The sequence below is a fragment of the Perna viridis genome, chromosome 2 (genome assembly GCF_037379345.1).
Source record: "Perna viridis isolate PV_CMFRI_1.1 ecotype Kerala chromosome 2, ASM3737934v1, whole genome shotgun sequence".
Lineage (NCBI taxonomy): Eukaryota > Metazoa > Mollusca > Bivalvia > Mytilida > Mytilidae > Perna > Perna viridis.
The window spans coordinates 37,233,873-37,248,108 of NC_142446.1; the positions used below are offsets into that span (position 1 = coordinate 37,233,873).

General features: G+C 31.6%; 1 protein-coding gene across 12 annotated transcripts in view; it reads right to left on the reverse strand.

Moving 5' to 3' along the window:
* LOC148624896 (protein dispatched homolog 1-like) overlaps nt 1-14,236 on the reverse strand; it is a 68,440-nt gene that overhangs the window by 23,991 nt on the left and 30,213 nt on the right. For all 12 annotated transcript variants that reach the window (XM_088568008.1, XM_088568005.1, XM_088568006.1 and 9 more), the window contains one exon: nt 9,008-9,060. Coding sequence is in view for 3 of the 12 variants with exons in the window: in XM_088568016.1 (XP_088424142.1) it covers nt 9,008-9,018 (11 nt within the window). In the remaining 9 variants the exon portion in view is untranslated. The remainder of the gene's footprint in view (nt 1-9,007; nt 9,061-14,236) is intronic.

The window sequence follows — 14,236 nt, forward strand, 5'->3', positions numbered from 1 at the left end:
AAGATAATTTTCACATTTCTAAGGGCTGTATTCCTTAATTCAGTAAAAAGTATGGGACTATTTCTAAACCTTATACAAATAAAGCATTGTTTCAAATACGAAAAAGAACACAATAAATTGCCTTGGCAAGTTATTTATTTATGTATTGAAGGACAGGACAATCAACCAATCTTTTACACTGTTCTAAGGCACCATTTTCATTGCAAGTTGAACAAGTTCAGTCAATACTTAATGTCAGATACTACAATTAACAACTTGGCCAGTACTTTAAGAAGGTTTCCTATTAGTTTCATGAAGGACAATCATATAACAAATAAGTCACTTCTCAGGTCTCTTTAGATTTTTCTTCATAATAAAATATGGTAACAGATATTGCAGAGAGAGTTTGCCTATATATTCTGATCATCTCATTTCACACTTTTGACATGATGACCTTGCCAGAATTAATTAAGTTCATTTTATTCAAGAAAAGCAGCACTGCAAATTTAATTGTGAAATACATGTATTATCAAATGTAACATCACCTGGGGATGGATCTAGGACTAGGAAATGTGAGGGGTACTGACTGCAACAGAGCCAGGCAAAAATTAGAACAAACTCCTTACTATTTTCCTTACCAATTAGGTAAGGATGTTTACAATAAATGTGTATTGCTTAGTTAATGTGTTACTAAAATCAATTTGTGCATTGCTTTTCTGTGTTTTTACTGTTTGAAACCATTCTTTCCAAATTTTGAGGAGGAGCTCTTATCCTCTTCTGATAACAAAACACAATGAAAGAGAAATACCAGTACTAATACAATGAATTATGTCTAAATTAACCTGCAGAACTCAAAGATATTGTCCACATTGGTTTCATATATTCAAAATGCATTGATACTGATATGAATTGATTTCAGAAGATGTCTGCCTCAGAAGACAGGTTTTATGTTAATGCAGTGTTTGATTCAGACAGGTTTCATTGTATCGAGTTAAACGTCAAATGTCAACTAAACCTGATGCAGGATGCAGTAACAACAACAAAAAAAGTTAAATTGAGGTTAAAAACTAAGTCAAAATGAACCAAATACTGCCTATTCACAATCAATCTATTATTTTGTTTTTCTGGCACACATTTAATGGATCTTTTGTTGTCTATGTCAATATTTATAATTGGTTTAAGGGTACAAATTAGCTTTAAACAATGAGAATAATCTATTTCTGTACAACTCTAAATAGAATGTTCAGTGCTAAACACCTAAAATAGTCTATCAGAGACAAAAAAACTGTAAAGAAGGAATGATGTGTGATTTCATTATTTTAAGACTTTAGGATTAATGCAATGAATTTAATGTTTGAAACCTATCCTGTACTTGCCATTTAAGGAAATCAAATGGGGATGCAAAAGTGCCTTAACAAGGTTAAGGCCCCACAGGCCAAATTCCCACCAAAATGGATGCCTGAATACTCCTGCACCAAATACAAACATTTCTTTTTATAAGAACTGATTTAACTTCTAGTGGTGTTCTTTAATTACTTTAAACATGACATATATGAACTTGTACCACTTGGTTGCCATGGTAATTAAGAATTAGTGTAAACTTTTGAGAAGTGTCAAGCGACTAATGATCCATGGTATTTCATTTATTGGGATAGAATTAAATTAGTATTGAATGTATTGTAGTCTGAAGAAGAAGTACTTGTTTTGATTATAGAGATCATGATCAAGAAACTTTGTCTCTGTGCTGAGAAAATGTTTGATGATAACAGAATAATGGAAAGAGAAAGTAATTAAGGTTTGAACATCAGTGAAACTGTCTTTACCAAACCTATTTCTGTCTGAATAAATTCAAACAGGTGCTTGGTTTACACAAGTTAAGATTAATAGCAAATGATATAAAGGGATTTCTGGTTAAGACAGGACTCCAGTTTCTTCAGCGTCCAATTTAGATGACTGGTTTCACTGTACAAGCATGTTGTATTGTAGTACAATTAAAATGGAATCTTTTTTTTGTTTCAATGAAGATTTTCTATTATATTTGCTGATTGGTGCTGTGTTTACCGTCAATTCTAGCTTCAAATGTGATCAAAATATGCCTCTCAAATATCATAACATGTGTTATATGTGTGTTTTTTGCTTGTATGAGAACAGGAAGTTTATATTAAAAGATGAAATGATCGGTTAGCATTGAACTAAATGTAATATTACCCAGTTTCCAATTCAGACAATTGACTATATAGGTTATAAACATTATCACAGACCCGTTTATGACCTATGACCTTATAGTTATTGCCAGTTGTTTAATCTGGTTCCTAGTCTGATTCCCTGTACAATATCATAAGTGACCCAAAGATTGCTAGAGAGATACTTGTGGAATGAAAACATTATCCACACTTCATTGTAACAAGTTGTTTTGATTGAGAAACAATCATCCATGGTTACAAAAGAGTATCAGATCAAGGGAACCAAGATTCTAGCGGAAGTCACCTGATTTTAGCAAATATCACATTCATGCCATTTCCCTTGTTGAAAGCAAGCCAAAATCAGTGGCATAAAATAATTGACAATTAGCCACTTTGAAGACTTCAGTCTCTGATTTCAGTAGTAGCTTCAATCGGAATATGATTTAGACAAAATTCACATTACCAATTCAGGAGATGTCTACTGGTACACATTAGTTTTTCATCATTTACAAAAAAATGTGTGAATAAGACTCTAATGCTGCAGTTCTTGGTTGCTTTGCAATATAATCCTATCTATGAATAACAATGCTTCATAACAATCCTTTACCTGATGTCTACATTTAAAAGAGATGGACCATCTGGATAAATGGACAGGCTGGCTGAAAAATTAAATTGTAATAATTTTGATGGCAGGGAAGGAAATTTTGAAAACACTCTGAAAACTTGCCTTTTGATTTTCTTGTTGAATCATGAATAATTGCATTATTCCCAGTCTTCCTGGGACAAACAAAACAATTCTATAATGCAGTTCACATTGCAAAGGACTCAGTGTAAGGGGCCAAAATAATTAGAGGCAGTAAAGTCACGTTTTCAGCCAAATACTACCACACATATATGATTAACTGTTTGAGAAACCAACATAAAGACACCCACCCTAATTGAAATATAATTACATTCTGACTTCATTTGCCAAGTTTCATGGCATTTAAGTACATTTAATCTTGAACTTTATGAAGTTAGACTGTAGAATTAAACTTACGATTATATTTCATTGATTGACTTAAAAATAATACATATATGGAATTGCTTGAAATTAGAAAAAAAATCCAGTAAAAAGTGACGTATTTCGATCAACTTTTGATATTTCAAAAAATGTCAAGTCTCAATTGAACTTCACAAGAAGTTTAATCATACCGTTGACTCAATACAAAAATTCTTACTTTGAAGGTCAAAAGAACATGTTTTTATCTTTGGGGGGACATAAACAAATTCTTATTCAATAATTAATCTCAAAATGCAATGTGAACTACAATAGAAGTCTTGAGAATTAAAATTCATATTACAGTTTTATGATTAATTCTAAATAGGATTTTTACAAGGACAAGGAGAAAATCATTACCGTCAACATCAGGATCCAATGATATCGAATGACATCATGGATAATACTCCCTAACTCAATTAGTTTTTTTTCAATGACGCCAAGTAATAGACAAACTGTTAGCTTGCATCAATGTCAACGGCCTTTTGACGAAATCCTTGTTCTGATTACTGAAAACATTACCATCGTCATTGTTTTTCATATCTTACGAGGAAATTAGGTGATTACGAAGATTCTTCAGGGGAGCATGTTATAAACGCAAAACAAGTTCACACAGGACTACAAGTTCGCTGTATATATGTTTATATAAGCTTAGTTATAGGTGTAATATTTGATCAATGTTAAAAGCAAGACTTTTAATTTGCCCTCTTACTGTTTTCTATAAAACCAAGAGTATGAAGGATTTATGACCCTACATGTACTTCCCTTTTTACAAAAATGTGTGTCATAAGGAAATTTTAAAATTCTAAACCATTTTCATACCAATCTGATTGTATTTCAGTGGCTTCTTTGTATAACAAGCTAGCATAATTTGTCAACAATAGAGAGGACTCCTCAGATCTTTGTTTGCATAACTTGTCCACTTGTTCTTTATGCACCCAGATTTGGACAAACTATTAACTTTTCTATTCAATTACTACAAGTAGGACCTAACAACACTCCATTCTCTGTTCAGATAAGCTAATCTCCTGTTTTTCCCTTTAAATAATGCTTATACAATCATGAAAGCTGAAATCAGATTGGCTGATCAAAAAGGTCACTTGAACATGTAGTGACTGGATGGAACAATTAGTAGGAGATGTAACCACTCATTAAACTTTCCCTGTTATTACTTATCATGAATTCAGAAGTTTTGATTGATCCGATTGGTCAATATCAAATTTTTGGGAAATTTCAATTTGAAATGTTTTGTGAAAACACAACCTTGAATAACCAGTTGTCAATGGATTTGACTGAAACATTGTCTTCAAATGTATGCTTAATCAGAGAAAAAAGTGTTGTGTTTACAGTAACATGCTAAAAAAAAAAAGGGTTGGTAGAAACCATTTTTTTGTTGGAACATAGTTTTCAGCCATACCCAGTGAGCAAGGCATTTTCAGTTATTTTTTTGTGTCCGTTCTGAATCTGTTAGGCAAATAAGTTTTGTCAACCTGAAATGCTGAAAAATTTCCATAAAAACTGTGATGACTTTATGAAACCAATGAACTAATTCATTTTCCAAACAACATTGAAATTAAGCACCACCACTGTAGTATAATCTGTGTTCACTTAATTAGAAAAAAATAAGCAATAAATTTAAAATATATGGACTTTAGATTTACTTTCTGGTTGGTATTTCTTTTTATTACTCTATTTATCCTTTGATTTTTACTTTAATAAAATGAGAAATTTAAAGCCCAAGGAACCTGTCCAAAAAACATGTTCTCCTTTAGATGCTTGCTGAAAAAAAAAACCAACTTTATCTTTATGGTGTGCAGACTAAGCACTTTTTACACACAACTTTGCTGCCATTTCTATAACACCCAACTCCAAACCATGATATGTACTACTTTTTTGTTGTTGACAACATAATGACAGAAAATGACTGCAAATTTATTTTAAACATAAATTCCTGACAATATACATATCCTAGTATGGTAATGTAACACCCATTTAAGTTTCATACTAATCCTGCAAGTTTTTGAGAAGGAGTTGTGGACAACACATGAGACAAAATTTGCTGAAAAACGCACAATTCCAACAGCCTCCATTTCTGTAACTTTTGCCCAAACATAAATTTCTGACAATATGCACATCTCATTATGGTAGTCTAAACCTCCATTTAGTTTCAGTTGTTAAGAAGGAGTATTGGATAAATGCCTAAGTTGAACAGCTGTCATTTCTACAATTTTTTTTCAACATAAAGTCCTGACAGTATGCACGTCTCCATGGTAATATTACAACCCAAAAAGTTTCATAACAAAGCTTCAAGCTGCTAAGAAAATAATTTGGACAGACAGACAGACAGACAGACAGACAGACAGACAGACAGAGGGACAAACAGACAGACAGATAGGGTGAAATCTATATATTCCTTAAACTTTGTTTTGTTTGCGGGGGGCAACAATTATTTGTATCTGAATAATTTCTAATTTGGTCTTCAGGTTTTCAGGTGTTTTAAGTTTGAAAAGCCCCTGACTGAAATTAAATTAATGCCTTAAACTAATTTTGAAGCATATAATGTTTATCAAAGTTCATGTACGTCCTTATTTTTTTCTCCATTCATGGTCATTATCAAGGAATACGGAAATCTGTTCTTATATGCCATTTAAGGACAAAATATCTATGACAATGTGAACAAATATGATTAGGCCATAATTCTGTGATGAAAGATTAGTCATATGGCACATAAATTTGAAGCTGAACAGAGATCTTCATCTTACCAGTCAATATGAGGTTTCAACACGGAAATTGACATTTTGAAACTGACGTCTTTCATTAATGTCACTGCATTTACATGGTTTGACAGTAAAGATACCATCGTAATATAGATTCTTGTTTGTGTCATCATTTTTCACCCATCAGATTTGATCTAATTATCTTTATTTTTTTTTATATCTCAAGTTCGCTTTCTTGTCCCTGATTGCACCGTATCTGAAAATTACGGTCAGTTATACAACAAGGTATGCCCTATAGACATCTTTGAAGTATTGATATATACGACGCAGATTAGAAAATTTCAATTACAACCATCTATGAACAAAGAGTTTCTGAAAACGGCCCTATTGGTGTTTTAAAGACACCAATTAGAAATGGAAAACCACTAATGGGAGCTGCAAGCAGTTTGAGCATAATTTGTTTTGTGGACACAGCTGATTTGAAAATTAAGAACACATAAGAGTAGCTTGCTGGATATTATTTCATCTCATGACCCAATAACTACACATCTTATAGAAAATCATTATATTACACATGTTCTCATGTTATTTTATTCCAATAACTGGTATAATCTACACTAACTGATATATAAATGATTCCATATTCTTAACATACTGAAAAATAGGAAATTTCTAGAGGGAAATATTTTCTGTTGTCACGAAAATCTCCTTGCTTAACAAAATGAAATTCATAACAAATCAGTAAAGATATGTAAAGAATAAAATCATGATAATAAAACCCACTAAAGAAGTTACATAATAAAAAAAAAAACAATAAAAACACCATGAAATTGAGTTGCATTGCATTACCAATTGTTTGTACGATAAAAGGAAAAGAGCAACCAGGATTTAGATTTAATACATGACCTTTGTCGTGGTACTTATTGTATGCTTTATGGAAGTACTTGTTAAATCAATTTTTATTGTAAATGTTTGGAAAGGCATACTGTGGAAGTACTTTAAATCATGGGTACCAATATTCATGGTTTAGAAGAAAACGGTCAGTTCGTAGATTCTTGAATATTAACGAATGGGACATTTTCTTTTTGTTGGGAGCCAAATTTCGTGGTTTAGCAAACCAATGAAAATGATGAAAATTGATACCCCATGAACAATAATACTTTGACAGTACATGTAGTATGAAACTGTTGAAAACCAGAGGATAGGAGTAAACTCCACCTATAATACAGAGTAATAATCAATTCAATAAAATCAAACCAATACCTGCAAACATTAAAATAAATCAGAAAACAATCTGTCGCAGATGACATGGGAATAGGATACAGATAAATAATGACAAAATAATATACAGTGACCGATGCAGAAATTTATACAAAAAAGGAGGTGTGGTGGATTCTGATCCAGAATCTTATGGAAAAAAGGAGGTGTGGTAGATTCTGATCCAGAATCTTATGGAAAAAGGAGTTCAAGTTTCTAAACTATCATTTGTTTCTTGCCTTAATTTTGCCAAAATAAACAGCACTTTTTAACAAAAGGAGATACTGACCCAACCAACCCAACCTCCTGGATCCATTATAGGGGCAAACTTGTCTACTCCAGACTGTCCAGTCGTTTTTGGATGGGGTCATAAAACATTGTTGATTTTAACTGATTAGAAATAGCCAAACCTACATAAACTTAAGTATTGCTCTTTGCCATATAACAACTACTGATCTGTGGAAGAATTAGGGAAGTCTTAGGGTGCATTATACAATTATATTAGGGTGCACTGTTTCGCACACCAAGTTACCCCAGTCAAATTTTGTAAAACTTAAAATTAAAAGTTGAAATTTGGTGGATATATTGTTTAAATGTAGATAAGCACTTATACATAGACAGATGTAACATATGTTATGGTAAACAGGTGTAATTTAAATGAAGAATGGTATCCAGAATGTTCCAGTCCCCTGCCATATTAGGTTCTCTCCTCAGCATTAGCAGATGGTTGATTTTCAAAATACCTTATTTCGCACAAACTTTTGGACTAAAATTGTGAGAGAATGAATCGAAAAGGGTCTCATTATTTTTACCTTTTTTCCACCTACTCCATGCATGCTTTCATCCTGTGGTAGTGTCTAAGTGCTTGATATTTTATAAAACATAGTAATTGGCTGTTAGTTTAGGAAAGGCACCCCTGATTTGTACTAAAACTCATTAATATTTTCTCAGTATGTTACTATGGCTACTGGATTTTATAAGAATAATCACTAAATTACTTATAAATGACTTGAACTGCCACACACCAAGGATTTAAAAAATATGCACTTTTTTATGACAAAACACTAGAAATTTCTGTGTGGACTGCCTAAAAACTGCTTTATTTCAACAAAATGAGACCAAATTTTCAGAAATGATCTAACTGTATTGTACTACCTTAGAGGCAGTGAATCACCAACAAAATTTAACCGGACTTTTTATACTTGAAATGTGCTAAATGCACCTTAAGAACAATCCCTATAAGAGCACATATAGTGAAGGAAGATTTATAATCTGTAAATAAGTTCGAATGCACTGCAAAACATTCCTGCCACTTTCATTTCCCATATTAGTAGTTAAATGATCTCTGCTAATCAGTAATCACTATTATCAAGACTGTTTTCTAGGTATCTTGAATACCTTTCAGAAATCAAAAGTAAAACATATTTTCAAGTACATTTAAAATTCACACACTTCCAATGGTAGAGGTGATCATTGGTGCAATTGATGCTGTTTCTTTCCTGGTGTAATTTAAAACGAGTATAGTTTTTACATATATAGATATGTAATTTTTTTTTTAGAAAACATCAATAATCTTCAACATAAATAATAAACCAAATCAAGTCATAAAATGCCATTTTCATACACAATCTGTTTAATTTATGTCAAAGGGGGAAGAATCAAATGACAAACAAAGACTGGTTATGAGGCCTTTAACTGTTTTTGGATAAGAAATAAGATTGAATTTAGTGAATCACCTCATACCTGACTTTTATAAAGACTGCTACTTAAATGTATCTCTACCTGCTTGATTCTTACAAGCACAGGAACAGTAAATATGCTAAAACACTCACCATCTAACCATCCTGAGTTTGTAGATTAAGTTCCTTCACTATAAATATCATTCCTGTAAAATAAAATTAAATTTCATACAAGAATGAACATAGAAATAAGGTAAAGAAATTAATAAGTGAATGTAATTGGACGAATTATATCTAAGTATATCCCCAAGATGTTGATGTTGGTCAGCAACTAAAATTACTTAAAAGATATGCCCAATCTTTAGTGTGTGGCATAAAAATTATAAGGATAGGCCATTTTAATGATTTTAAGATTCTTAAACCTTCTTTGTTAAAAAATCAGATTTGAATGGGACCTTTTAGCTAGAATGTGATAAACGACACACTGTCCCCTCTTATCCCAATCACTACATACATATAAAGCAATATGGCAAAAAATCAAGAAAATTGCAAAGAAATTCGGATGGATGGACAGTTAAGGTGATTTCAATATACCATCCACTTGTTATGTAGGACATAAAATAATGAAAAGACAATACTTAATAACATACTTCCTATGATATTCTATGTTTTTTCATTGGTTTACAAAGAGGAATTATTCTGGTATATTACACTTTATACAAAAATCACAAATTTCTATTGGATAAATACTATGTGTTATTTTGGTCTATTCCTTTTTAGCTCTGCACACTAAAAATGAATTGTAGTTACAATATATCACCAAGCTATATCACCCTAATCACGATACATCTCCCTCTTGACCGGAAATGCCTTTCCTTGTCTGTATCCACATCCTTTTCATTTTCATTTAAAATGACTTTAATCAAAAAAATTAACAGTGGAATGACTTCCACTATTCATTTTTCTAATTTGTGTTCTAATATGAGGTTCTTCAAAGCTCTACAGACCACAGCCATGGTGAAAAAGTGATAAACACATAACCAACATTTTGTGCAACACATAAGCTGCATCTATTCAAAATATGAAGATTCTTAAAGAAACTAGTCCTATTAGAATCAAATTAAATCATGGAAACTCCATTTAAACATTGTTTAACCATGGGCAGGCCACTTATGTTGTTATTTAACCCCACAATATCGCAGAGGTAATACAGTGTGATATAAATGGCCAGCCCATGGTAAAACAATGCTAACAGGAGTTTCCATGATTTATTTCTTAACTCATTTTTGTTATTTTGCTAACATTGATTTATTTAAATGATAAATTTTTTTGTAAATTTCATTCAGTTTGACATTCACGATATCTGACGTAATGCAACAATTACACTTGAGTTTCTTAAAGGGTATGCACATGTGCATAAAAGTATGATGTATTAAAAAGGATATTAAGTATAACACATATTTCCTATAGCAGAGGGTGACACTGTACACCCAGTAACACACTAATAAAATATATCACCCTTGACTACATATCGGGTGACATATCTAACTCCTGGGTTACTTCAGCATTTCAAACTCTACTGCAGGCAATATATATATACAATATCACCCTTCATCAGAAAGTTCAGGAGGGGGGTTTACTTAAAATATATGAGTATACCACCATGAACATCAATACCATCCTCAGGAACAGCAAATTTATCTTACCCTTTCCGTTCTGTTGTCTATTTTTTCATACTACCCCCGACCAAAAACATCAGACAAGAATATTTGTGAAAAATGGAAAAAAATGTAAATGAAGACATTAACAGTACTTTTTGCAAATAAGGAAGCCAAGAAGACAAAAAAAAATTGAGACAGTTCTGCAATTTTCTACTAAAGAGAATTTATTTAACAGAAACTTAGAGGTATTCAGTATAATATAACACATATTACCAGCAGTTGTGGGTAGTACATGTATACTAGATAATGACACTAAGAAAAAAAATTGTCCCTATACTTCATCTAAGGCAATATTCTTCCTTTGAATGGGGATCTAGTATACCATCCTAAAGTTTGCAAAAAAAATTGAGACAGTTCTGCCATTTTCTACTAAAGAGAATTTATTTAACAGAAACTTAGAGGTATTCAGTATAATATAACACATACTACCAGCAGTTGTGGGTAGTACATGTATACTAGATAATGACACTCAGAAAAAAAATTAACCCTATACTTCATCTAAGGCAATATTCTTCTTTTGAATGGGGATCTAGTATACCATCCTAAAGTTTGCAGGCAGTATGTGTATAATAATGGTAATATTATTTCTGAATTTTAAACAATTTTGAAAGCAAAACAATTCCAACATTAAGGTGAGTAATTAAGAGAAAACATATCCCACAATACCATGTTAGATTTAATCATTATAGTTGTATATTATGGTAATTTAATCACAAAATATGAAATAGCCTAAAACATTACCAAAAAAATTAATGGAATATAATAGCAACTATTAATTAGGTAGGTATGATAAATAGTATACTTCAACATCACTGTTTAAAAATTTAATCATAGATTAGTTGTCATTGTGAACTTTCTATGGCAATGAATTTTTCAGAATTTTGTTTTTTTATTCCTTTTTAAGGATGCTTTTAAAATCCCCAAAGCTGAAATCTGATCAGCTGGTCAGCAAGATCATTAAGACATTCATATTATGTTATACTTAGAAAACACAGTATTGTCCTACAGTGCAAGTAAAAGTTTCACTGTTTTACATTCCTGACACTAGGGTAACCCACTAACCAACAACTCAGGGCAGTAACCATGACATCAATGTACCAAGTCCTTAATGCATCTGTCCAAGATGAAGATTTACAAGTAAAAATTCGTGTCAAAAGCTTTAGTAAAAATTGTTGAAATGTATTAGATCATCTTTTATGCTTCCACAACAAAGGTTTCCTCAACTAATACCAGCTCTCAGACAAGAATCATTTTCTCTACACTGATAAGTACTTATTTTGTGCTACAAGTTTTTAATTTATTCTTACTTAGTTTTTCTTTAATTTTTTACCCCAAAAAATTGTGATCAATGAAGTACTCCTGAAATGAAGTGTGCCAAAGGGATTTCAAAGTTGGAGTTGAAAGGGTTATATACATGACACTCAGAATTTTTAAGGTACAACCCATATAATAAAGCACTAAAAGAAATCTGTTCATGGGGAAGCTTACACCCATCCTAATCAAAGTGCTGATAGCACTGGCAGTTTTTGATTCTTGTGAAAATTGTAGCATGAACAAAGTTTGAAAGATTATATGATGTCAAATAAAATTGTGATCATACATTGCATTTAAAAGACTATTAAGAACTGTCCTTTTTAATAAGTATAAACAGAATGTCAATCTATACTACTGATCCAACTTCACACACATTTACAAATTTTTGTTCCATTTCACATTTTTCCACAGTTTAAAATCAATCCAAGAGTATATATGCATTTACATGTACATTCAAAAGCTATATCAACAGAGTATTTATTCTACATAACCATCATACCCAAATAAGACCAATATCAGTTTTAGAAAGTAATTTCCTTAACACAAGATTTTCAAAATCTAGACACTTTTATCAATTTGAATTTTCCCGCCAATTTTACTTGGTTAAAATCACAGCTTTTCACTTCCTGTTTATAAATGGTCAAATATTAATGATAGGATGGATAATTTGACTTAAAAGTGTGTTAAAATGAAAATATTAAACACATTTTATCCTTCCAGACACATTACTGCAAGAAATAAATTCCCTAACTGTAAATTTATTACTAAATATCTTTCAAGGCCAAAAAGGAGTCCCTCAAATCTTCAGTTTTATTTGCATAAATAATAGAATATTATTGAGCAAATAAATTGCAAGAAACATATTTACTTGTTATAAAAGAAGTATTGAATGATATAAAAAGAATTACATTTTGACTATATTTTCGTGAAGTGTTCAGAAATACTGAAATATTGTTCAGTGATAGACTGGTGACATAAGGTATTTTGATCCTGAAGGATCAAAAACTCAAAATTGACACAAAGATGTTTGTTACGGAAAAAAACTGATCTCACTACAAACTATCATACAGAAACTTTGACAAGGCATAAAATGAATATAGCAATTCTCATTGACAGGTTATAAACAAAAAACATAGGAACCTGGTGCTCAGTACTCTTCTTCACTTTAATATTTGGTTGCCCATTGTCACCTACCACTTCATTAAGTCAAGTTAAAATGCTTTATGTTTAGTGAAGGGCTTCATCTACTTCAAAACTATGGGAAGTCTTCAAAGTTTCCAGGAAAATGTTCTTTAGATTTTAACACACCATCTTCCTTCCTATGGCTGATGTTTCCTTTAGTACAGGTCCAATGATGCTCTTCTTATCATTAAAAATATTTTTTTTTTCAGAAATTAGAGGGAGGTGCCTGCCTAGCGCCAAAGTATTATACCTTCACTTGTGATATGGGAAGATAAAGAGGAAAGTAAAAATCACACAAACAAATCAACATATAAAACAACATAAAAAAAACCACACACAAAATGACTTGTTCTATAGCCTATATATTTGTGTAATGAGTATTGATAGATCAGTAGACCAAATGACATGATTAAACCTCCTATCAACCACACAACAGAATGACTAGAGACATGGTATAATATTGGTCCTAAGTGTCACGAGTATGCACGAAGCAAATTAATTCTTAATCTTTACCAAAATTCAATTAATACTTATTTACCAAAATTCAGGAGGGAATTTTTATTCATGGAGAACACAATAGTGCTTGATCAGAGAAATTTCTTTTGTCTTGAAATGTGTCATTATATGACGTAGATGCGGGTCAACAGGGAATATTGCCGACAGGCCATGATCCAAAGTCCACAATAAATTCAAATTTCAAAGCTCAGTTTTTTTTTCTAAGTTTATGTCAATTAGTACACCCTTATCTCTCAACAAAGGCTTCCAGCGATGTCTCATCTGGAATATCATACAAAGTTTCACATGATTGTCAGTAATGTTATGATATCAATGTCATTGGTATATTCAAAAACTTCCTTGGACCCCTGGAATGACCGCTGGGATTCATTATCAACAAATGAGGTCACTTTCATAATAATCAACAGATATACTAAATTACTGCATTTTCATAATTTTTTGCAGTGTTGTCAATTTTGACCATCAAGTATTGTTTTCAATGTTAATATATTGCTTCAGTTATGCTGAAATATGCCTTTTGATTATTGTGATTGCAATCTATTGAATTTCTTGCAATAAATAACAAACATAGCTTGGATATGTTAAAAATTTAAAAAATTCATGTAGATTATCTAATCTTTGTCAAGATGATGGTAAATTATTCTAGAAA